Below are 22410 nucleotides of genomic sequence, written 5' to 3'. Positions count from 1 at the left end.
TCCCCAAAACAAAGTGTTCAAGAGACGGATGGTCAGTTTTTCAAACACGAGTTCCGCATCGCGATTCACTATGGGTGCTAGTCCCCGAACACACTTCCACTCTTCCTCAACCTAGTTTAATACATCCCAGGTCTTAACGTCACAAATTTGACAAGTTTACTTCCTGTTGTATGATATGTGGACTCTTCATACCAACTTTTTAGCTTCCCTTCATTTCCTGGTTTTAGTGTTCCAAGAGTTGAAGAGCTCGACCTCGTTGACTTAACACTGCTCTGAAATCTTACCCCCTTCGTAACTTTTTATTTTTTAGAGCCCATATTTTAAAAAAAGAATAACTTATGATTGGCAGGCCCCCAAACCAATCTTTTTCTCAAATTTGCGTTTCCTGCGTTATTTTGTTTTGTTTTTCCGAGATCTAACTACGAGCTCGGTGTATTTCCACCAAGAGTATTTATGGGTGTGAGAGGGTAGTAATAGTCACCACCCTTCTGGAAATTCTGTCCGTGGGACCCAAAGATCCCTCGCGCATCCACCCCCGGCAACCTGGCGAGCGGAGGAACCCGCGTCCTCGCCGCACCCCCCCACCGACCCGGACACCTTGGCCTCGCCCCCTCGTGGCGCCCCGCCCACTTCGGCGTGCCTCACGCTTGTGCGTCCTCCGCCGGGTCGCGGCCCCGCCCCCTCCGCGCCGCCCCGCCCCGCCCCGCCCCTACGCGGCTGCTCGCGGCGGCCGCCGCCCTCCCCCGGCCCAATGGCGCGGCTGCCGCGTCAGTGATGTGAAACCTGGCTCAGGCTCGTCCGGCCCCCGGCCCGCAGCCCATTACACCATCCGCCGCGGCATCCGCTGCAGCTGCTGTAGCCCGCGCAGCCAGGGAGGGCGGGAGGCGGCTCGGCGTGGCGGGGCGGGGCGAACGGCGCGGCCGGATTCATTCCTGTGGGGCGCGGGGCATGGAGTAGCTGTGCGGCTGCAGGCGGAGCAGGCCGGCCCGGGCGGCGGCGCGGACAACGGTTTCAATTTAAGGGGGGCGGCCCGAGCCCAAGCGGCCAGCGGCGGTGGGGAGGACCAGCCCCCGGGCAGGTAGTGGTGGCGGCGGGGGCCTGCCGGAGCCCGGGCTGCGGCCTGAGGCGCCCGCGGGGAGGCCTGGGCGGGAAGGGGAAGGAGGGCGCCCCCGGCAGCGGGCGGCGGGCCGGAGGCCCCCAGCTTCGGCGGCCCGGCGGGCGAGGGTCGTGGTCGCTCGGGGAAGGGGCGGCCGGGGTCCGGGGAAGGTGGCGGTGAAGGTTACGGAGGGGCACGGGGTCTGGGGGAACCTGCGATCCCTTGCGGGGTGGGGGGGGGGGATCAAAATGGGGCGGGCGAAGTTAGAAGGCGGCCGGATTTCCTGAGAGCTTCGAGTAGTTTTAAAGGAAAGCGAACCTTGTCGGGCGAGGGCTTTGGCGTTGGCTGGCCGCGGTTTGTCGTGGCCGACCTTTTTGTTCCTTCTCGAAACCCATTCTGGCCATAGCGAGGCCTTCAGTCTCGCCCCCTTGGCTCGCTCCCCTCTGCAGATGTGAGGAAGAGAAACATTTCTGAACCCGCGTCCCTCGCCGCTTTCGGGTGCACTCTCCCTGGGCGTGTGCAAAGCAAAAACTAGAACAATGCTGGGCTGCTCTGGAGGCGAGAAAACCCGGTCGCCTGTAGTGTTTCAGTTTACCGTATATAGAAAAGAAACTGCCTCCCACCAAACCAAAACATTTGGGTCTGTGTGTTACCTTTTTGTAGTCTTTCCCACCGTGTTTTGGTGGCTTGAGTTGTCCCTTAAGTATGGGACTATCCGGCCCCCTCCCTCCCCCTAAGAGTAGAAATTAAGAAAACCTAAACAGTGTTTTTGCCTTTACCTATGGAAAACTCACAAATCCTCCCCCCCCCCCCCCTTTTTTTTCCTTCCTTTTCCCAGTTTGGTGCTCTGGTTTTCAGATGTTGGAAGGCAAGACAGAACACACTCTCCGTGGTTTTATATCCGTTTGGAGTGCCGTGATTAACATTGAACTTTGGTTCCTGTAACTCTTGCCTGTGTCCGTAGAGTTAGGCTGGGGCTTTGCTTTGAAGGATAAAAAAAAGCGCAGCCAACTCAACCGGACCTAAATGGATCTAAAGACCGCAGTGTTTAACGCAGCTCGGGATGGCAAACTCCGGCTTCTCACCAAGTTGTTGGCAAGCAAATCCAAAGAGGAGGTTTCCTCCTTGATCTCTGAAAAAACGAATGGGGCCACGCCACTCCTGATGGCCGCAAGGTACGGGCACCTTGATATGGTGGAATTCCTCCTAGAGCAGTGCAGTGCCTGCATAGAGGTCGGGGGCTCCGTCAATTTTGATGGCGAAACCATCGAGGGGGCCCCGCCGTTGTGGGCCGCCTCTGCCGCGGGACATCTGAAGGTGGTTCAGTCTTTGTTAAATCATGGAGCGTCCGTCAACAACACCACTTTGACCAATTCAACCCCTCTCCGAGCCGCCTGTTTCGATGGCCATTTGGAAATAGTAAAGTACCTTGTGGAACACAAAGCCGATTTGGAAGTATCAAACCGCCACGGGCATACGTGCCTGATGATTTCCTGTTACAAAGGACACAAAGAGATTGCGCAGTATTTACTCGAAAAGGGGGCAGACGTTAATAGAAAAAGTGTCAAAGGTGAGTACAGCCTCTTCGTTTCTGTGTTTTAAGTGTTTACCATCGTTTTCAGGAAGCTGGCTGCATCACTGTAAACAGTGGGCGTTGAGTCAGCCCACATTGGCAGACCTGTTCCGGCTAGGTGTCCCTTCCAGCATAACCTTGTTGGTTGTTTCTCTGATGTTTGAGAATACGCTGAATGAGTGTGATAACAAGCCCTCAGTCGCTGTGTTAAGTAGCATTTTCCATCTCTTATTTGGAGTACTCTCCAATTCCTGGGTTCCCCAGACTTACAGGGGATGTTAGTGACAGTTGACCTGAGCCTTTAGGCTTGTGTTCAGTCTACTTGAGAATATACTTCAAGGTAACGTATTTTTTTTTAGCCTAGATTGTTTTGTTTTCTGTTTTTGTTTTTTAAAGAACGCGGGTGTAGTAGAAACTACTATATTTAGTGACTCATTGTCTTGTGTCTTGGGTAGGCATTTCATTTGTTATTTTGTCAGGGAAGGCCAGGCCACACTGACCTGGAAGGATTAATGTCAGTGGAAAAAGAAAATCTGTCCCCTTCTTCTCTTAATTTATTGTGTGGCCAATAGAAAACCCTTTCACGTGAGCATGTATTAAATATAGCGAGAGAGAAAACAGATTTTAAAATATGCTACAAAACTGAGCACAAAACAAGGCGTGGATTTGTTGGCTAGCAACAGTGTCAACACCTTTGTGGAAAAGAAGGGCTCAGGTTCACAACTGTGTGTAATTTTCAGGGATGTAATAAACCTAAAGCAGCAAATGATAGTTGCGAAGCTTTTTTTTTTTTTTTTTCCCTAAACTCTCAAAGACAACTGTTTTGATAGCGTATTTTGATGCTTGGAACCTTTTTTTCCCCCTTCAGCATGTTTGTTTATACAATAGCAAAGTGATTCACAGCCCAATTTTAAAAAAACTATTAAAACTTAAAAGGAGCCTACATACACGGAACGAAAAATTCAAACAATTCAAATTGATTTCCAGTGTTTACAATGAGAAAGAAGTCTGATTTCTAGACCTCCAGCCCCCTGCAGCCTCTGTTTATAAGCACTCTCCCTGTTTTTGTGTGTTCTAGAGATAGTCTGTGCGATGACAGTATACTTGTCTATGTCTCTTCCTCCCTCTTTCCCTTCTGTTAGTTGATGCATATTATTTTGTTGTTGTTGTTGTTTTTAAACCTTAAATTATCTTGGACGTCATTCAGCTCCAGCACACAGAGCTGCCTCATTCTGTTTCATGGCTACACAGTATTTCATTGTATCAATATACATAATTTATCTAGGCCCTGTTGATGGACAGTTAGGTCACATCCAATATAAGCAGAGCTTCTGTGAATATTCTTAAACAAAAGTGTGGCTTTGCACACTGTGTGAGAATAGCTGTATTATAAATACTTATAAATGGAATTGCCGAATCAAAGGGTGCATTTATCATTGTGGGAGCCTCTGATTGCCTTTTGGAGAGCCTACACCACACAATTAAGGGACACTACATAGTTATTGGACATAATTCACTGAAATTAGTATGATCTTTTTAAAAAAGGCAGGCTCACTGATTTTCTGTAAATTTTTTTGGTCAGAGAAAATATAAAAATCTCACAAAATTCCACTTATAGACAATCCTTTCGAAAAATATTTCTGAATTTATCATACAGATACATGTATGTAATTTTATTATATATGCTCTTCTTCTGTAACCCTTTTTTTAGCTTAATAAATAATATCTGTAATGCCACTAATTACAGCCTTTTAATTTCAGTAGCTGCATACTCTCCTAATGGAGGGTTGTCTTGCTTCTGTCTTTTCAGTAGGATAAAAAATGTTCCTGTAGACATTCTTTCTTACACATTTTTTCATTTGTTCTTGCTTGTCTTTGAGGTGGGTTGTTGGCTCAAATGACAGCATGACATTTTTGTTTGTTTTCAACACTCATTCTTTTAAAGAAAGCCTGTTTTAAGAGGACAGTTACTGCTTACGTGACCAGGTTACCATGGGAAATGCTTTGAAATCGTAAGTAGCTGAGAGAGGGTTAAAAGGTATGGCTGCTTGGGGTGCCTGGGTGGCTCAGTTGGTTGGGCCACCTGACTTCTATTCAGGTCATGGTCTCAACTGTGAGTTTGAGCCCCACAGCTCAGAGCCTGGAGCCTGCTTCTGATTTTGTGTCTCCCCCCCCCCCCCCATAAATAAAATAAATAAACATCAAAAACAAAAGGTATGGCTGCTTGTTTAGGCTTGTTGGATTTGTTGTTTCTTTCCTTTGGGTTTTTTATTCATTAGCCTAATAATACACAGATTGTTAAACTTACATATTTAAGTAAAATTGTTTTAAACCCTTAGGTCATTGGAGAGATGAGTCCTGGTACTGTTTCCCTTATGGTTTTCAGAGGTTCTTTGTCTACTTCTGGAGACAGAATGTGTGAGACACCTGTGCCCTAAGCAGATCACATTTGTGTGAGCATTTTCCCCTAGTAAACTGTGAGTGGTATCTCCCTCGATTACCTTTGCTCTTTTGGAAGAAGTTTCCTTTTATCACCATCATCACATAGCTTTGCATGTGAGGACATGTATGCTGCCTCTTTTGGTCAAATGATCTAATTCTAGAGTTGTTTTTTCCTGCTGTATCAGTATCTACCACTTGTGGCTTTTACAAAAAATTACACTTACCATGAGAAAATAATTTTGTACCAAAAATTATTTTCAGATAGCCTCCTTTATACATATATATATGTATGTATGTGTATATACATGTATATATACACATATATGTGTACATATACATATATACATATATGCATGTATATATACACATATATGTGTACATATACATATGTATATGTATATGTACACATATATGTATATATATATACACACACACATATACATACAAATATAGTATTTTAAAAATATATATAACATGTATCACTTTGTGTACATTGCTTTTACCTGTCATGGTGTCTTTTAATTTCAACAGTGATTTTTTTTTTTAAGTTTACTTATTTATTTTGAGAGAGAGAGAGGGTGAAATGGCATAAGTGGGGGAGGGTCAGAGAGAGAGAGAGAGAGGGAGAGAGAGAATCTCAAGCAGACTCTGCACTGTCAGCATGGAGCCCAATGCGGGGCTTGAACTCATGAAACTGAGATTGTGACCTGAGCCGAAACCAAGTCAGATGCTTAATCTGCCGAGCCACCCACGCACCCCTTGACAGCGATTCTTAATGAAAATTGGGGGCTGATTAAAGTATATATGTACCCTCCCCCACTCTGATCCTGAAGCTTCCATTCCTTGATAATCACTCTCTTATTGACTCTAGATTGTTTTATGGATTAATGCATAATAAAAAAGCAGGAACCAGTTGAATCTAAGGGGGAACATTGGAGAAGGATCTATGCGATAGAACATCAAGAAAGGATTCTGCCCCCCTCCCCCCATTTTTCCTCCTGTCCAAAAAGTGGAAAAGACTGGTGAGACTAGGGATAAAATAGAATAATTTCTTAGGAAATTGTGTGTGTTCACTGTTGGAAATGGTTCTGAAGAAAGAAGACACTGGCAGATTATGCTTCGTCTGCCTAAATGCAAAAAGCACATGACCTCTACGTTCCATTGTATTCCATTGTTTTTTTGCAGTCACGCTGTCTTCTATTCGATACATGGTAATATTCTATTCGCAACCAACTCGTTACCTCTGGAGACAGTGGGTTCTTTCTTTTCCCCTGGCATTCAGAAAGGAGAAAAACTTTGAAATATTTAGAAATACTTCTCCATTTTAACACAGCATTTGATGTTTGAAACAGGAGAGTGGGTTGCCATGTAGAGCCGTAGACCACAAATCAGAAGTGATTGAACAAGCCCTTGTCAGAGTGATCACATTTCAGCCCTTCACGGTTATGGTCATCTTTGGCTTGCTTTGTTTTTCCTTTTTTTTTTTATGTTCTCGTTGTTCAGTTCAGAATAGGGTCTGTAGTACAGTTAGGTGCGCCCTTCAGTTCTGCTTTTACACCCTGATTCGATTGGGGAATTGAGCAGCTGAAAGTGATTGGAATGCTACAGAGCAGAAGAGCTTCTCTGAGTCGGGACTGGGGACACTGCCTAGCAGGATCCTCGTGCTATCCTCATGCATGGCTTAATCTTTTTAAATACCCAAGGTAAGTAGGTTAATTGGTAATAAGAGAATCACTGAGTTTTCTGTAGGCAAGGCATTGTGCTGGACATTGTGGGAGGCTCTGAGAAGACACAGGACGTCACATTTGCCAACTGCTAACGGATTAGTATAAGTCCACGCTGGTGGATTTTAGAAGAATGTGATCTTCATGGAGATGCCGAACTGGGCCTTGAAAGGATTGTTGGGGTTCATATCTCTAGAATGCATTTGGTACAGTTTTATGGTGTGAGGAAGGGCACATTGAGAGATCTGCTTGGAGGGTCCAAGAATTGGAAAAGGCATATTTGGACCAAAGGGCGCTCAGGGCTAGAGTGAAGTCTAGATAAAGGAGTTTGATTTTATTCTTTATGTAGAGGTAAGGCAGTGAAAGTTTGCGGCTGGTGTTTGTATCCATGTGTTAGAAAGAGAGCCTGGCCTGTGGTGGGTATTTGGTAAATGAGTTTGTTGAATGACTGTGCTGGATGTAAGAGAAAAAGGATTATACGCTCCTTGTTGGCAGGGACTGTTGTGTTTTTCTTTCACTATGGAAATAAATACACACATGGAGACATGAAATGAGAAATGAAGACCGTAATTGTGAAAAAAGAGCAGTACAGGTGGGACTCCAGGGGATTTCTTCCTCCTCTCCTTTGTTTTCTGCAGTAGTTTAAAGCAAACCCTAGGCATATTATATTAGTTCTGTCCCATAGGATAGGCATTTTGGGGTCTAGGTGTATTTCAGTCAAGAAAATCTGAAAAAAGAAATCTTACTGTTTTTTTCTTGTTTTTTTTTTTTCACCCACTGTAGCTGCAAAATTATTTTAGATAAGAAAATCTGCCCTGTAAATTAAGAACTGTTGATATTAAGGTAAAGGACCAAGAGGATACTCCTTGTCACCTAGGTAGTTTGTTTCCCTGTACTTCAGGACTCTCTGAGACTGTTGGAAGTAGTTCTGTTTTCTTTCTTGACTTTGAATATTCTCAGCTATAGGTTCACCTCAACACACCTACTTCCAGAGAAGAGGTGAAGAGAGGGACATCAAATTTCATTCTGTTTTGTGGCGTTTCTGTGTTCATTCTGATTTCATAATAATGAAAAACAACAACTTACTAGTTGAATTCATTCACATTCGAATCCCAGAGCATCAAGTTGCTCCCTTGAGTGGTTCCACGTTCATTCTTGCCCTCTTGTGTCCCTGAGCGTACGTCTCTGTATCTCCAGGGAGACTTGATATCCTCCTTGGAGAAGCGAAGCTGCAGAAAAATGTGTAGATGGAGCCCAGTGGGGAGATAGCCATCGTGTTCCTCTGCGCCTGGAGATTGGATTTTGAACTGTGAATCCTCACAAGTGAGCCGAAGTTGGAGAAAATAAGTAGATCCTGAACACTACTGCCCTTTTAGGGCTATTGGCAGCGAGTTGAGCTTAAGGCTGAGGTTAAGTTTTACTTCTTGACCTTTGGGTACAAGTGGGACTGTCACCAAGTCTGTCTTTATCAGATTTCCCTAGATTAAAAAGTGTTTAAAACAAAATTCAGGAAGCCTCTGGCATTCTAGAGACGTATGCTCCTGAGACATTAGGAAGGTATGTGATGGAAGATAGAGGTGGGGACCGGCCCAGGTAAAGAAGCCATGTGGGTGCAAATCTGAGGAAGACATGTCTCTTCCTTTTGTCCCCCACCATTAGGAAGAATGGCCAGGAAAGGGAGTTTGAATGAGTCTCAGTTGTAATGTTGATGTTTTCATCAACTGACATTGTGTAATTTTCATCACATTACACTACCATTGATTGCTTTTAGTCTGGATTCCTAAGCTCAGGTCGTCTTAGCCTTGAAATTGCACCTGATGTCAAGACCCGTCTCCTAGGCACTTCTGATTCCCTTTCAGTCATAAGAATTCATCTTACTTCTGGATGCAGATGTTTTTAGCATTGAACTTTGTTGGAAGCTCAAGGACCTGTGTCGTTAAATTTCCATATGCTTCGAACTCAGCGCGTTATACACAGGATTAATGAAGGGAGGGCACATGGTAATCTTGGCACAGTTTGTCCTTGATTCTGTTTTGATTCCTTTTTTTTTTTTTTTTTTCCTTCAAACTCCCGTTCTCAGGTATCTCTGGTGTTAGCATAAACATGGGGAAGGGAAACATCCTGAGCAGAGGAACTTTCTAGTGCCCCTTAGATACCCTGAAGTGTTTCTCTCTACCCCTTCTTACCTCTTCCCTTAACACATACCATTTAGTTATTCCAGGAATGAAATACTTGGAATCAGCCTTGTTCTGCAGCTGAATCGCAGGCCCCCTCCCCTCCTTTGCAAGTGAGCCTCTCACGGTCCCAGCCACAGAACTGAAGAAGAGTGGATGGCAGGCACGGTAGGCTAAAGAGCAGCGGTGAGAATTGTTCTTGTGCATTTCCAGTAAGTCTGTTACAGTTAGAGACCCTTTAATTGCTGTTTCTAAAAGTCAAAAGTTTTTACCAAAAACGCAAGTACTTTGATCTTAAGACAGCTTTGAGACGTAGTGTTCGCCCATTTAAGTGTGTGAATCAGTGTGTATTCACAGAGTTGTGTGGTCATCACCACAACTACCTTTTCATCCCCCACCCGCCAAAACCCATATCCAGTCATACTCACTGCATCCCTTCTCCTCTCCCACCCCAAGTGCAGAAACCTTAGGCAGTCACTAATCTTTCTGTCCTCTAGGGACATAGGCCTGCTACGGACATTTCATATAAATGGAGTCCTAATATGTGGTCTTTTATGATTTGCTTCTTTCCCTTAGCATATTGTTTTCAAGGCTTGTCCATTTTGTAGCATGTTCTTTTTATTGCTGGATAATCCCTTGTGTAGATAGACCACATTTCTCCATTTGTCAGTTAATGGGCATTTGAATTGGTTCTACTTTTTAGCTATTAGGATAAGAATGCTGATAAGAATATTCATGTACAAGTTTTTGTGTGGATGTGTGCTTTCATTTCTCTTAGGCATATATGGAGGAGTGGAATTGCTGGGTCACATGGCAACTCTGTTAACCTTTTAAGGAACAGCTAAACTATTGTCCAAGTGGCTGTACCGTTTTACATTCCTGTCAACAGCGTAGGAGAGTTCCAGTTGTCCACACCCTCTCCAACGTTTGTTACTACTATTTTTTCTTTTGGAGGGGGGAATAGCCATCTCAGTGGGTGTGAAGTGGTATCTCATTGTGATTTTGATTTTGATTTCACGTGATGATGTTCACCATTGTGTGCTTTTCATGTGCTTATTGGCCATTTGTTTATCTTCTTTGGACAGGTGTCTCTTTGCGCGTTTTAAAATTGGGTTATCTTTTTATTACTGAGTTGTAAGAGTAATTTATGTATTATGAACGCAAGTCTTTTATCAGATATTTGATTTGCAAATATTTTCTCCTATTCGGTAGGTTGTTTTTTCACTTTGTTCTTTTTCTTTTTTTTTTAAACTTTTTTAACGTTTATTTATTTTTTTGAGACAGAGAGAGACAGAGCATGAACGGGGGAGGGTCAAAGAGAGAGGGAGACACAGAATCCGAAACAGGCTCCAGACTCTGAGCTGTCCGCACAGAGCCTGACGCGGGGCTCGAACTCACAGACTGTGAGATCATGACCTGAGCCGAAGTCGATGCTTAACTGACTAAGCCACCCAGGCGCCCCATCACTTTGTTATTTTTCTAAGTAAATTTAATTTTTTAAAGAAAATGAGAGAAGTTAAGAGTAACAGAAAGGGAGTCAGGTATACCATTAAAATAAGAGGAACAAGTGAAATGAGTACGTATAACAGACTTAATTTTTTTTTTTTGTAAAAACTGAAGTGATTATAAAATGTCTCTCCCTCCCATTCCTTTTTCCTTCCTTCCTTTCTTTTTATTGAAGTATAGTTGACAGAACATTGTATTTGTTTCAGGTGTACAACATAGTGATTTGAGTAATAACGTACGCAGTGTTCATCATAGTGAGTGTGGTTACCATCTGTCACCACGCCATGTTACTACAGTATTATCGGCTGTATTCCCTGTGCTGTACTCTGTATCCCCATGACTTACTTATTTGATAACTGGAAGTTTGTACCTATTAATCCCCCTTAGCTATCTTGCCCATCCCCCCTTGCACCCTCCCTCTGGAAACCACCTATATTTATGAGTTGCTGTTTTGGTTTGTTCATTTTGTTTTTTAGATTCCACGTACAAGTGAAATCATATGATCTGTGTCTTTTGCTGTCTCACTTATTTCACTTACCATCCCTTTTGTCCCATCCATGTTGTCACAGATGGCAAGATTTCATTCTTTTTTGTAGTTGAATATTACTCCATTGTGTGTGTGTATGTGTGTACACACAGATGCACACACACCATGTCGTCTTTATCTGTTTATCTGTCGATGGACGCTCAGGTTGTTTCCATATCTTGGCTGTTGTAAACAGTGGTGCCATAAACATAGGGGTTTATGTATCTTTTCGAATTAGTGTTTTTGTTTCCACAGTGGCTGTACCAGTTTACGTTGGTGTTTTCACTCTTCTGATAGGTATTATTCACAGCAATTTGGATTTTATTTTACAAACTGATTTCTTAAATATTCACCTTGTAGATCACTTAGATTTGACTTAAACTAGAAAATTGTTAAGAATACACTGCAGGGTTTCCTGATATCCTTTATTACAAAGGAAAGTTTCTGAGGGTCAAACGGTGTAATCTAGTCATAGAACACACCCTTTTCCTGCTGTGGCATAGAATTTTCTCATTCACGCATAAGGTGGAGTGGAGATATTCATTTTTCTGTGTGGTGTGAAATAGGGCTGTGACCTAACCCTCCTTTTCAACTTCTCTTCATGTGTCTTTTTTTTTTTAATGTTTATTTATTTTTGAGAGACAGAGACCAAGTGCGAGTGGGGGAGGGGCAGAGAGAGAGGCAGACAGAACGTGAAGCAGGCTTCAGGCTCCGAACTGTCAGCACAGAGCCCGATGCGGAGGTCGAACTTGTGAACTGTGAAATCATCACTTGAGCTGAAGTCGGATGCTGAACCGACTAAGCCACCCAGGAACCCCCCCCTTTTTATTTTTTAATGTTTATTTATTTTGAGAGAGAGCACAGTGTGGGAGGTGTAGAGAGAGAAGGAAAGAGAGAATCTCAAGCAGGCTCTGTGCTGCCAGTGCAGAACCCATCACAGGGCTTGAACCTATCAACCGTGAGATGATGACCTGATCTGAAATCAAGAGTTGGATGCTTAACCGTCTGAGCCACCAAGGTGCCCCTTCTCTTTGTATTTCTCGATACCATTATTAGATGTGTTAGTTTAATGGCAGACACCAATATGACAAACAGGAAAATAAGATTTCTCTTCTGTTTTGAAAATAAGATTCCTCCTCTGTTTCCCTGGCGCTCATAGTAGCAAAGACCAGCAGCGTAGGCATCACTTAGATCCACCCTGGATCACCTGAATCAGAATCTGCATTTTACTGCGATCCTGTGGTGATTGTGCACATTAAAGCTTGAGAAGCACAACTTTATTTGACTAAAACACACACACACAAAACTTGAACTGTGTGAGAACTTTACAAAACAGCCAAATCTCTTGAATTGATATTGTTAGAAAAAGCAGTTTATAGTAGACATTTTGTATTTGTAAAACATCGTATAGCCCTTACGAGAACATTTTTGTTTCAATAAAAATAGAAATTGGGAGTGGTTTAGGAACTGAATTAATTCTGATCCTGGAGACCCTAAGTAATCTTATTCAAATGGAGATAGTTATAAATTCTGTGTTGAAGTTCTTGTATGATTTAAGTCGTTAGTTGATTGGTAACAATCTCATGCAGACAATCACTTATTTATTGTTTAGTCAAGCCCAAAACATCTGGTGTGGAGCCAGGGAACTGTTAGGGCTCCAACTAGTTATTACTCAAAATACTAGTTTGTTTTTGGATTACTTATTTTAGGAAAATCTTGACCCCTTCGGTAGGCACAGTGGAGTGTAGTCTCATGTGCCTGCTATCACAAGATTACAGGTCTCTAGAATTAACAGCAGCCAAGATTGGCGCTTGCAGAAAGGTCTTCTTGAGAAATACTGCCATGATTTTTGTTTGTTTTTTGTTTTATTAAGTTTTTATTTGAATTCCAGTATAGCTAACGTCCAGTGTTACGTTAGTGTCGGGTGTACAACATAGTGATTCAGCGCTTCCACACATTACCCCGTCCCGGTGCGCCTCACGGCAAGTGTGCCCCTCAGTCTCCATCACCTATTTCACCCATCCCCCGAGCCCACCTCCCTTTGGTGACCAAGCGTGCGCACCTCCGTCTCCTTCCCTTAGTGTCCATCCCAGAAGCCTCTCAACGAGTAGGGCTACCTTTTATTCTTCCAGATTCTTCGCACTGTTTCTATGTTCGGTTATAGGGTTGAAAAGTAATATATTTAAGATCATACCGTGTTAACTTTCTGCATAAATACTTTAACTGAATTAACACTTGGACCATTAGCTTGATTTTTAAGAAATGGCCTTTTAACAGACATGCCTTTTGAGAAATCATAAGCATTTTCCATAATGAATTCAGTGTCAAGTTTTATTTTTTCTTCAAATGAACATGTTCTGAGTCAGGCATTGAGAATTATATAATACAATGTTTATATTCTTTCTTTCTTTTTCTTTAGTTAAAGGTAAATTAAATTTCAATGCTAAATATCCCTAATTTCATCTAAGGTGCCTGGTAATATTAGTATTTATTTTTGAACCTTGTGTTCTATTTTTAATTGGCTTTCTTACTCTGAGGACACAAAATTAAGACCTTATGAGGTAGAGATCGCGAATCTTGTGTATTATGGAAACATTTTTTTTTAAGTTTATTTTTGAGAGAGAGCATGTGTGCATGAATGGGGCGGGGGGGAGAGAGAATTCCCAAGCAGGCTGCATACTGCACACTGTCAGCATGGAGCTCGACTCAGGGCTTGAACTCACAAACCGTGAGATCATGACCGAAGCTGAAATCAAGATCAGATGTGTAATCGACTGAGCCATCCAGATGTCCCTGGAAACATTTTTAAGAGGCACATAACCCAGGGAAAATGCTTCAGTTGAATATTTAGTAGTGCCTGGCACATGATGTTATACCACCCAGAGTTTAAGTCATTAATAAACCTAGCAAAAATTAAATACAATTTTATTGGTCTTTGACGTATAATTTAGCAGAGGTTAGTCATCAGGACATAGTTAACTTGATTTTTAAATTCAACTTGTTAGATATTTCTCACAAGACCTTGCGTTTAATACTGAAAGCATATCTCTCGAACGAAACAATAGAGCAAGGTATATACCATAAATATAGCAGATAACTGATCAACATTTTATAAAATGCATAGAGAAAGTCAGACTAATAGTCCCAGAAACTGGAACGTAAATAGACTTGTCATAAAAGACAATAAAGTTTGTGAACAGACATGGGAAGATGCTCTGTGTATCTAGGTATAGAAGTAATATAAATTAAAATTCGAAAATTCATTCTAGTACCAGAAAGAATACTATAAAAGTGGAACTTTTATTTTATTTTATTAAAAAAAAAGTTGTTTTTTTTTTAATGTTTATTTTTGAGAGAGAGAGACAGAATCTGAAGCAGGCTCCAGGCTGTGAGCTGTCAGCACAGAGCCTGACCTGAGGCTCGAACCCACAAACTGTGAGATCATATCCTGAGCCGAAGTCAGACGCTTAACCAACTGAGCCACCCAGGCGCCTCCTATAAAAGTAGAACTTTTAAAAGATTGTCTAATTACCTTGGAATGAATTAAAGATGTATTTTAAGCTTTCACACATTTGTGATTCTATTTTAAATTAGACATTACTTTTTTTGTCATTTAGTTATCGAGGTATAATTTTATACAATAAAACTCATCTTTTTTAGCAAATAGTTCCGTAAGTTTTGATACACATACACTGTAGCTTGCCTACCAGTATAGTAAAGGTAGAACAAGGGTTCCTTCATGCCCCTTTGCAGTTAGCCCCTCTCAATCTGGCCCCTGGCAGTCACTGGTCTGTTATCTGTCCTTACAGGCTTTTAGGCACTAATTGTAATAGTGAAAATCCTGAAGCTCTGCAGACATCCATTGACGGGAGGTGTTTGTGTTAACTTGGTTCATGCCTCCTTGCTTGAACTCACCATAGAGCCATTAATAATGATTGCGTAGTATCCATGGAGTTCATGTGGACCATGTACCTACCGGTAGCCCATCGTGACAAAATGACAGATGTAGGAGAAAAGCAGGAAACAGTTGTAAATAGACTGATTAGAACTTTATCAAAACATCTATGTAGAAAGACTTGGAGACTTCAGACAAAAATTATAGTTGCTTTAAAATTACGCTTTTTTTTTTTTTTTGCCTCCCTTTTCTAAACTTTTGAGTCAAGGTCTAGACTATAATTCAGAAACATTTTTTCAGGGCTTTTAGGACATGAAGCTGTGGTGGTCATATACATAATTTGTTAGAGTAATTAAGATTTCTCTCTTGAGGTTTTACTTTTTAAGCTTACTTTATCCTAAGTTTGAATCACTTTTTGTGATACCAGCTATTAAAAATTTAAGAATCTTTGGGGCGCCTGGGTGGCTCAGTCAGTTAAACGTTCAACTCTTAATTCTGGCTCAGGTCATGGCCCCAGGGTCATGGGATCGAGCCCCGTGTTGGGCTCCACGCTGAGTGTGGAGTTGCTTAAGATCCTCTCCCCCTCTCCCCCTTCCTCCCTTCCCCCCTTCCCCCCTTCCCCCCTTCCCTCCTTCCCCCCTTCCCTCCTTCCCTCCTTCCCTCCTTCCCTCCTTCCCTCCTTCCCTCCTTCCCTCCTTCCTCCCTTCCCTTTCCCCCACTTGTGCACTCTCTATCCCAAAATAAATAATAAATATTTTTTAAATGTTCGTTTATTTTTAAGAGAGAGGGATAGAGTGTGAGCGGGGGAGGGGTAGAGAGAGAAGGAGACATACAATCTGAAGCAGGCTCCAGGCTCTGAGCTGTCATCACAGAGCTTGACGCAGGGCTTGAACCCACCAACTGCGAGATGGTGACCTGAGCCAAAGTCGGATGCTTAACAACTGAGCCACCCAGGAACCCCAATAAATAAACATTTTTCAAAAATTTAAGAATCTTACCTTAGCCTTAGCAGTGTGGTAACTGCTAGCTGGGATACAAAGGAAATATTACATGGGGTCTGTATACTTTAGGAATAGACTGTTAAGGTAAGAAAACTGGTTTGTGTGGCAGTAATATTGTACTATTAGAAGATATGACATAATATTATAATAGCCCATGTAGTAGGGTTACCTACCAGGATAAGTGATACATTTATTCACTAGGCATTCTCAAAATGACAAATCGATGTGGTATAAACAAGATGGCCTCTTTGGGCAGCTGAAGTTTCTGTTGAAACTTGAAGGACAAGAAGTTAAAATGGTAAAGAAGAGTGTATTACAGGGAAATGAAAAGCCGAGGCGTGGACACGAGTGGGATTGTCCCTCGTGCTGGGAGGGACACTTAGGACAGAGTGACAGGAAGCAGAAGTGGGGTCTCTGCCATGTGAATGATTGATAATGTCTTTTGAATGAGAGTGTTGACCAACTATGGCCGGGGGTCAAATCCTGCCCACCTCCTGTTTTTGCACTGCCTGAGAGCTAAGGTGTTTTACCTTTTAATGGTTGGAAACAAATTTAATGAAGAAGAATATTTTATGACTCATGACAAAGCCATGAAAGTCATATTTCAGTGCCCATAAGTACAGTTTTGTTGGAAACCAGCCGTCCCCATTCATGTAACGTATGGTCCCTGGATACTTCTTGACATGGCAGAGTCGAGTGGCTACAACAGAGACCTTACAGCTTGCAAAACCTAAAAATAACTGTCGAGCCCTTTATAGAAGAAGTTTGCCAGCTCCTGGCAAGATTCACAGTGCAGCATTCGTATTGGACGTGCTGATAAATGAGGCTGGAGAAGTAGGGTAGGGTAAAATCCATTCCTCATAGTGTGTCTTACGTGTGTTACCACTAACCAAGATTCAGCTTTGCTTCACATGTTTTTTCTAAAACTATGGATTTCTTCCTTGTTGTCCTCCCACCCTGCACAGATAGTGCCTTGAGAATCAGTGCTGTGGGATTCTTCAAGCCATCTTAAAGATTTTCAGCTGTTTCTTTAGAGGAAGCATGAAGGGTGTTGAGTTGGAAAGTAACATATCAGTGGAGTTTCATTAGGAGGTTTGGCTTGTATTAGATAAAACTTACTCATCAGATTTGAGGACGACTAGCATTTAAAATATGACCCCAGGAATGAGCAGAGCACTACGGTGGTGATTGGGAGGCATGGGTGTGTGTTCTATTACTAATGTCTCTGTTTTCTATTTGTAAAATAAGTGTTTTCTCTGCCTGCATAGTTATAGATGTAAGATGACAAAGGGGCAACAGTTGATACATAACATTTAGGAAAATAAAAAATGCTGTGCTGCCGTATGGATACTGTTTTCTTCTCTGATGTCTGCTTTTTATTATTTGCTTCTGCTTTCTCTGGGTTTAATTTACTGTTTTTCTCCTTTACTTTCTTGAGATGGAAGTGTGGCCATCTTTTTAAAGCCTTTCTTCTTTTCTAACATGTACCTTTGAGCACAATTTCAGCCATACCCCACCAGATCAATTACTTAAGGTTTTTGTTCTCATCCAGTTACAAATATTTTCAGTTTTTCCATTGGGATTTCTTCCTTGACCTGTAGGTTATTTAGAAGTATATATTTAAAATTTCAAATATATGGAGATTTTTCTAGCGTTTTGTTGGTGTTGGGGTGTGTGTGTGTGTGTGTGTGTGTGTGTGTGTGTGTGTGTTTGATATCTAACTTGCATTGTGAACTTAGAACATAATCAGGGATATCAGTCCCTTGACATTTCTGTGTGACTCTCTTTATGGCCAGAATGTGGTTGATGTTTCTATTCTTCCCTATATCCTTGGAAGAAAATGGTATTCTACAGGTGTTAAGTCCAGTGTTCATTTATGTATGTCCGTTAAATCATGTTTGTTAATTGTGTTCAAAATCTTCTATATCCTTACTGGTTTTGGTCTTCTGTACTGAGAACTGTGTTCAGGTGTACTTGCCCGATTGTGCATTTGCCCGATTCTCCTTGGAGTTCTGTTGATTCTTTGCTCTATATAATTCAACCTATGTTCTTAAGTCAAAAGAAATTTAGAATTACAGTATCTTTATGTTGTTTTGAATTTTATATCCTTATAAAATATTTCCCTTTAATTAGCCATGCTTTTTGCCTTAACGTCTGCTTAGTTAGCATCTGCTTAGTCCTTTTATTTTATTTATTTTTTTAACATTTATTTATTTTTTGAGAGAGTGTGAGTGGTAGAAGGGCAGAGAGAGAGGGAGTCACAGATTCAGAAGCAAGCTCCAGGCTCTGAGCTTTCAGCACAGAACCTGATGCAGGGCTCGAACTCCATGAACCGCGAGATCACAACCTGAGCCAAAGTCGGCTGCTTAACTGACTGAGCAGGCACCCCAGTCCTGTATTTTAATATCACACAGTTTCCTTATAGTTACTTTTTGCATAGGGTATAAATTTTTTTCCCTTTTTTTCCTCTTTAGCCTTTTTCTGCCCTTGTATTGAAGGTTGTGTCTCCTGTAAGCAGCATGTAGTTGAGTTTTATGTATTTGTATCTTCAGTCTGACATTTTATGTCTTTTAATGGGAACATTTCGTTTGCTTGCTTTTAATGTAATTACTAACATATTTGGATTTTAATCTCTATTTTCTGATTTTTATTTGTCCTATCTGGTTTGTGTTCTTTGTTTCTCATTTTTTTGTCTGAATTCTTTTTTTCTTATTTCATTTTCTTTCTCTATATTAGAGACTACATAATAATGACATGCTGCATATCCACTGTTATTTTATGGATTACTGTACTACCTTGACTTACCAAAGGAATAACATAAATTTCTTTTTTATTTTATTTATTTCTTTTTTCATTTTTCAAATTTACATCCAGGTTGGTTAGCACATTGTGCAATAATGATTTCAGGAGTAGAATCCAGTGATTCATCCATTAACGTGTAACACCCAGTGTTCATCCCAACAAGTGTCCTCCTTAATGCCCCTTGCCCATTTAGCTCATGGGCCCCCCCACAACCCCTCCAGCAAACCTTAGTTTGTTCTCTATATTTAAGAGTCTCTTCTGTTTTGTCCTCCTCCCTGTATTTATATTATTTTTGCTTCTCTTTCCCTTATGTTCATCTGTTTTGTATCTTAAATTCCACATATGAGTGAAGTCCTATGCTATTTGTCTTTCTCTGGCTAATTTCGCTTAGCATAATACCCTCTAGTTCCATCCACGTAGCTGCAAATGGCAAGATTTCATTCTTCATGATTGCTAAGTAATAACTCCATTGAATATATATATATTGCATTTTTATCCATTCATCAGTCGATGGACTTGGGCTCTTCCCATGCTTTGGCTATTGTCAGTAGTGCTGCTATAAACATGGGGGTGCATGTGCCCCTTTGAAACATTACACCTGTATCCCTTGGATAAATACCTAGTAGTGCAATTGCTGGGTCGTAGGGTAGTTCTGTTTTTAATTTTTTGAGGAACTTCCATCCTGTTTTCCACAGTGGCTGCACCAATTTACATTCCCACCAAACAGTCCACGAGAGTTCCTTTTCTTCACCAAAGCTTGTTATTTCTTGTCTTTTTGATACTAGCCATTCTCACAGATGTGACGTGGTATCTCAGTGTGGTTTTGATTTGTATTTCTCTGATGATGAGTGATGTTGAGCTTTTTTTCATGTGTCTGTTAGCCATCTTGATGCCTTCTTTAGAAATGTGTCTATTCAAGGAATAACATAAATTTCTGATTTTACCTCTGTCCGAGCCTTGCAAACATGTTTAGAATAGTTGAATTCCACTTACCCTCCTTTTATGCTGTTGCTGTGAAGCGTTTCATTGCTCTGTATGCATTTCAAGCCCTACAAAGCACTGTTCTTTCCAAAGTCTCTATTTCTTAACGTATTTATCCCTTTTATTGATGCTTCTGTCCATATCTCGATGCTTCCATGCGGCTCATCTTTGTTTTGCCTAGAGAGAACACCCCGTAGTATTTAGGTCTGCTGGTCATAAGTACCTTGGTTTTTCTCTTTTCGTTCTTGCCTGAACCAGTGCTTCATTTCACATTTATTCTTGGTGTGGGTGTAAAATTCGAGTTGGCGCTTCCCTTCCTTCAGTGCTTTTAAGATACCATTCTGTTGACTCCCAAGTTCCTATTCCCCAGGAGGGCTTGGCTCTCAGCCTAGCGGCTCTTTTGCAGGTGGTTTCCACCTGTGCTCTGGTTGTAACGTTTCTCTCTTTGCCTTCGCACTGGGCAGTTTTGCTGTAGTGAGCCTGAGGTGATATTCTTTGTATTTCTCTGTCTTGGTATTTGTAAAACTTCCTAAATTTGTGGTTAGTACTTCATCAGCTTCAGGAAATTCTCAGACTTTAGCTGTTTAAGTATTGCTTTGGGCCCATTTTCTTCCTCTAGAATTCTGGCTTTCAGGTTGTTAACCCTCTGACATCGTCTCTCACTGTCCCTGCTTTGCCAGCCTGTCCCCTCCATGCTGCTTTCTGTCTATTTTCACCTCACTTACTGTCCAGTCCCTCAGTCTCTCTTCAGCTGTATGTAATCTGCTTTTAAAGCCACCCACTGAGGTTTTCAGTTCTAGAACATCCGTTTTGTTCCTTTTTTGTAGTTTCCACTTTTCTAATTCTCAGAAATGTTTTTTAATCTCTCATACTTTGCTAAGCATAATTATTATTCTGAGGTCTGTGTCTGATAACTATATTATCTGGATATTCTGTTGGGCCTATCAGCTCTTATTTGTCTTGGTTTTGTGTTGCAGTTCCTTTGATTGGATACTTAACATTATATATAAAGAGTATAAAAAAATAATTTGAGCTATAGCAAATAGACAATATCTTCTCTAATTACTATTTGTATTTGCTTCTGGCTTTTGACTAGTTTAACTAGCAATCCCGAATTTCCTTAATTCAGTATCAACACGATCTTAAATTGGATTTAGGTTCCTCCAGTACCTGGTTTGTTTGCAGTTTGCCTTAACTGCTAGGGTGCAGCCCTTCAGAGCTATGACTCAGAGTGTACGGTGAGGGGGGAGGGAGGGGGTGCAGGGAGCAGTTCAAAGTTCCCTTCTTAGTGGGTTCTGGACTCTGGTTTTCTCCCCTGGCTCTGCCAAGTTGTCAGAAGCTCCACTCAGTTTTTTACTAGCTGCTGCTTCCAGAATTGGTAGAGGCCACTGGGGGAAGCTTCCCCAAATCCTGGACTTCTCTAATTTTCTTTCTGCTCCCGGATGTTGTCCACTTTTTAGCTCTTTGCTAAATCAAACAGATTTTTAAAAATAAATTTTTCAGCTTTTCTAGTTCTTACCGGGAAGATTGATCATACTCTGCCATTACTAGATGTGAAACTCTTCTGTATGTTTTTTATTTTTAAAAGTCATCTTTTTCAGTCTATGGTGTATTTCAGTACAGCAATTCAGTTAATTAAGAAAATGACTTCTCACAATCTAAAATTCTGATCAAGAATATGTCAATATGTTTTAAAAGAACACAGTAAAATTCTAAGTCAATTCAGACAAAAAAAAAAAAAGAAAATGACTTCTCTTGCGTTGTTTATTTTTTTTTTTTAAGTTTATTTATTTTGAGAGAGACACATATGGCACGAGTAGGGGAGGGGCAGAGAGAGAGGGAGACAGAGAATCCCAAGCAGGCTGTGGGCTGTCCACAGGGAGCCCAACACAGCACCCGAACTCATGAAACCGAGAGACCATGACCTGAGCCTAAACCAAGAGTCGGATGCTTAACTGACTGAGCCACCTGGTGCCCCTCTTGCATTCTTATTCTTGATTTTATATGACTCTGAATGGAGAAGAATGCCATTGAAACCTTATATTTCCCTTATATTGTCTCTTTTTTAGAGGGAAAAAGTACTATTAGGGATTTTTAATTTTAAAAGTTTTAAAAATACATTTAGTAGTAGCTGTGTTTTTTAATGGAAATTATTTTGAACAAATGAACATTAGTAGTCAGAAGCTCTGGGCTCTCTGAGTGCTTGGTTATATACACATGCCATCAGACACCATTCCATTGTGGACCTTTGAAATCTTGAGTCAGAATAAATATATGCAGATAATCATGTAATTCCTGTAGGTATCATGGAAGAATAAACAGGATAAGCCTGTGGAAAGATTAAAGTCCTAATGTGTCATAACTTGCTTTTTGGAATTTTAGTTAATAGATTTGTTATGTGAAGTATTCAAGTTTAAACCAGTGTTTAGTACACCTGCTGTGTCAGCATCCCCCCACCCTGAGCCGGCCTCCCCCCATGTCTGGAGGTGAGTCAGCATACCATTGTAATCATGGCTAAGATGTATTGCGGTGACGTAATGAAGGGTGTACAGCTGGATCCTAAGGGGGGAGGCACAGGTGGGGTCGAGAGGAATCTTTGCAGGCTTTTTTCGCTGTCTCCTTGTCGTAAAAGGTCACACACAGCAGTTTTCTGCCCAGGGAACCCCATTAGAGACTCAGAGCCCAGGGGT

The 22410-nt window shown here is 41.5% G+C and overlaps 1 protein-coding gene across 1 annotated transcript in view; it reads left to right on the top strand.

The window, feature by feature from the left end:
• Positions 1 to 730: 730 nt before the first annotated feature.
• FEM1C (fem-1 homolog C) overlaps positions 731 to 22410 on the top strand; it is a 27588-nt gene continuing 5908 nt past the window's right edge. The window contains exons 1-2 of the mRNA XM_042933354.1: positions 731 to 1078; positions 1935 to 2666. Of these exons, the coding sequence (XP_042789288.1) occupies positions 2123 to 2666 (544 nt within the window). The 5' untranslated portion in view covers positions 731 to 1078; positions 1935 to 2122. The remainder of the gene's footprint in view (positions 1079 to 1934; positions 2667 to 22410) is intronic.

The sequence above is a fragment of the Panthera leo genome, chromosome A1 (assembly GCF_018350215.1).
Source record: "Panthera leo isolate Ple1 chromosome A1, P.leo_Ple1_pat1.1, whole genome shotgun sequence".
Classification (NCBI taxonomy): Eukaryota; Metazoa; Chordata; class Mammalia; order Carnivora; family Felidae; genus Panthera; species Panthera leo.
This window is presented reverse-complemented; position numbering and strand designations above follow the sequence as displayed.